The sequence below is a fragment of the Spinacia oleracea genome, chromosome 6 (genome assembly GCF_020520425.1).
Source record: "Spinacia oleracea cultivar Varoflay chromosome 6, BTI_SOV_V1, whole genome shotgun sequence".
Lineage (NCBI taxonomy): Eukaryota > Viridiplantae > Streptophyta > Magnoliopsida > Caryophyllales > Amaranthaceae > Spinacia > Spinacia oleracea.
The window spans coordinates 101,638,646-101,641,090 of NC_079492.1; the positions used below are offsets into that span (position 1 = coordinate 101,638,646).

At 44.5% G+C, this 2,445-nt stretch overlaps 1 protein-coding gene across 1 annotated transcript; it reads left to right on the top strand.

Annotated features, from left to right (window-relative positions):
* Positions 1-459: 459 nt before the first annotated feature.
* On the top strand, positions 460-1,941 carry LOC110777884 (uncharacterized). The gene is made up of 2 exons (XM_021982465.2): positions 460-1,499; positions 1,590-1,941. Exons 1-2 carry the CDS (start codon positions 460-462, stop codon positions 1,939-1,941), a joined length of 1,392 nt encoding a protein of 463 aa, XP_021838157.2.
* The last annotated feature ends 504 nt before the right edge of the window (positions 1,942-2,445 follow it).

Here is a 2,445-nt window from a genome sequence, read left to right on the forward strand (position 1 = left end):
GAAAAACCTCTCGAAAAACCTCTCGAAAAAGAAAACTCCATCCAAGAAACGGACCAGCTTGCTAGATCAAACAAGAAAACGAAACGGAAGATCACCCATCTGATTTTCAATCATGAAAACGAAGGTCGTGAGACTGCAATACAAGACATTGTAATGGGGGAAAACGCTCCGGAAATCCCACAACCAAATGGTACCCAAAACATTCAACCCATCCCAACCACGAAACCTTTATCCTTCAGGGATTTGCTACGAGGTCCACGACCAAATGAAGAGGCAGCAATACCACTCGACAGGATAGAGGTGGAAGATGATGTTTCAGATGATGACATGGATCCGGAAGATCTGATAGATGACCCTCGATGCCCGGTAATACTGCTCACCAAAGAAGACAAACAACGAATGAGACGACCATGAAAAAATGCCCTAATAATCAAGATGTTCGATGGGAATTTAGGATACATGGGGCTCATGAGAAGACTGAAGAAAAAATGGAGCATTAAAGGTGAGCTCTCATTAACAGATATTGGCTGCAGGTATTTTGTGGCCAGATTTACAAATTCATCTAACTACAATTTTGTACTGTCCCAAGGGCCATGGATGTTAGACGATAATTATCTAACAATCAGAAAATGGGTACCAAACTTCGTTCCAGATGAGGAATCAATCAAGGTACTCACAACATGGGTTCGGATCCCGAATTTGTCAGTAGAGTATTTTGACATTAATTTTCTCAATAGAATTGGCTCTAAAATAGGCAAGGTCCTAAGAGTAGACAGATCCACAGCGCAGGCTGATCGAGGCAAGTTCACAAGGCTAAGCATCGAAATAGACCTCACTAAACCATTACTCTCAAAGTTTTGGCTAAATGGGAAAATCTGGAAAATTCAGTACGAAGGCATCCGAATGATTTGTTTCAAATGTGGTACCATGGGCCACAATGAAGAAGAATGCTCCACGTTCAAACAGCCAGAAGCTCCCCAGGACAACCTAGTCACAATTACCAACCAACTCATGCACAGCTCTGTCCAGGACGATTCCATTCATAAAGCTCCAGAAGAAGAGGAAGATTTTGGATCTTGGATGCTTGTTAAAAAGCCAGTACGAAAACGTGTCACAAAACAAGACCGGGGAGGCCAGAACACCGGCAAAGGTAACAGTAATGGAGCCACCGGAACCGGTAAGAGTGGTCCACACAAGGAAAGATACGGAGAGCCTAACCAACACGCAATTAATGGAGTGAATCACGGGATCGGTTCTCGATTTTCCTTACTTGCAAACCAACTAAATATGGAAGGCGAGATTCTGGGAGAGGAAAATACGGAATCCAATACCAATAAGGATACGGATTCAGTTATAGGCAGCCCAAATATTTTTACAGTGAATCTAGGGGATAATTCTCAGAATAAAGGAAACCAAGAAGATTATGGGCAATCTTTTTCTTTAGGTAGTAAATCTCGACCAACCGAGAATCCTAGTACTACCAAAACTGCTTCTAAAGTGTATCAAATCAAAAAAAGAATCCAACCGCATTGAGGTCTCAAAGCCCTAGTGGACACTACAAATAGAGCCCACAACACTGCTATTCGAAGCACAAACACTCACCAAGGCAAAGAGAATTCACCAATAATCTTCGAAGCTACAAGGAGCCAATACATTAATGCCCATAACTGCACGGAGAAGCCACCACAAAGTGTAGGAGAACCTTCGCAGGATGTCATCGTCGTACAATCACCACGAGGTGATCAAGTTGAAAATCCCACCAGAGAAAACCTTATTTGCGGGTCACCCAATGGAGAGACCGTATTTTTACACAGTGAACCACCTGACCCACATTCTAGAGATCCGGATCGACTCATGGTTGGAACCAATCTCGACGCCGCCGGAGTTGGTGTTCACACTCCTCCTCCCCAACGAGATTCAGAGATTGCTCAGGCTCATTAGCCAAGCCTACATGACCACACTTCCAAACATACCCCTTTACATGGAAGAAAGAACCCTGAATCTTGCCCCGGACACCCTTCCCATCACCTGTATGGTATGGAACGTCTAAGGCGCTGGCAGTCGCGCCTTTATCTCTGTTCTAAAGGAGATCATCCAAAACAACCGCCCTAATGTCTTTGCTCTAGTAGAAACGCATATGGGGGGCGATCAAGCTCTCAAGATTGCCTCTATTCTTGGGTATGGTGGCCACACTCGAGTGGATGCAATGGGTTTTAGCGGAGGTATATGGGTTTACTGGAGACCAGAAATTGTCACTGTCGAACCAATACTCAAGCACAATCAAGACATTACCATGGATATCAAGCGAGTGGGGGCAACACCTTGGTATTTCACGGTGGTATATGCAAGCCCGGACTCGACGAAGAGGAGCGAACTTTGGAATGAGTTAAAGGAGTTCGCGCTATCTCACAACAAACCTTGGCTCATTGCCGGAGATTTCAATGA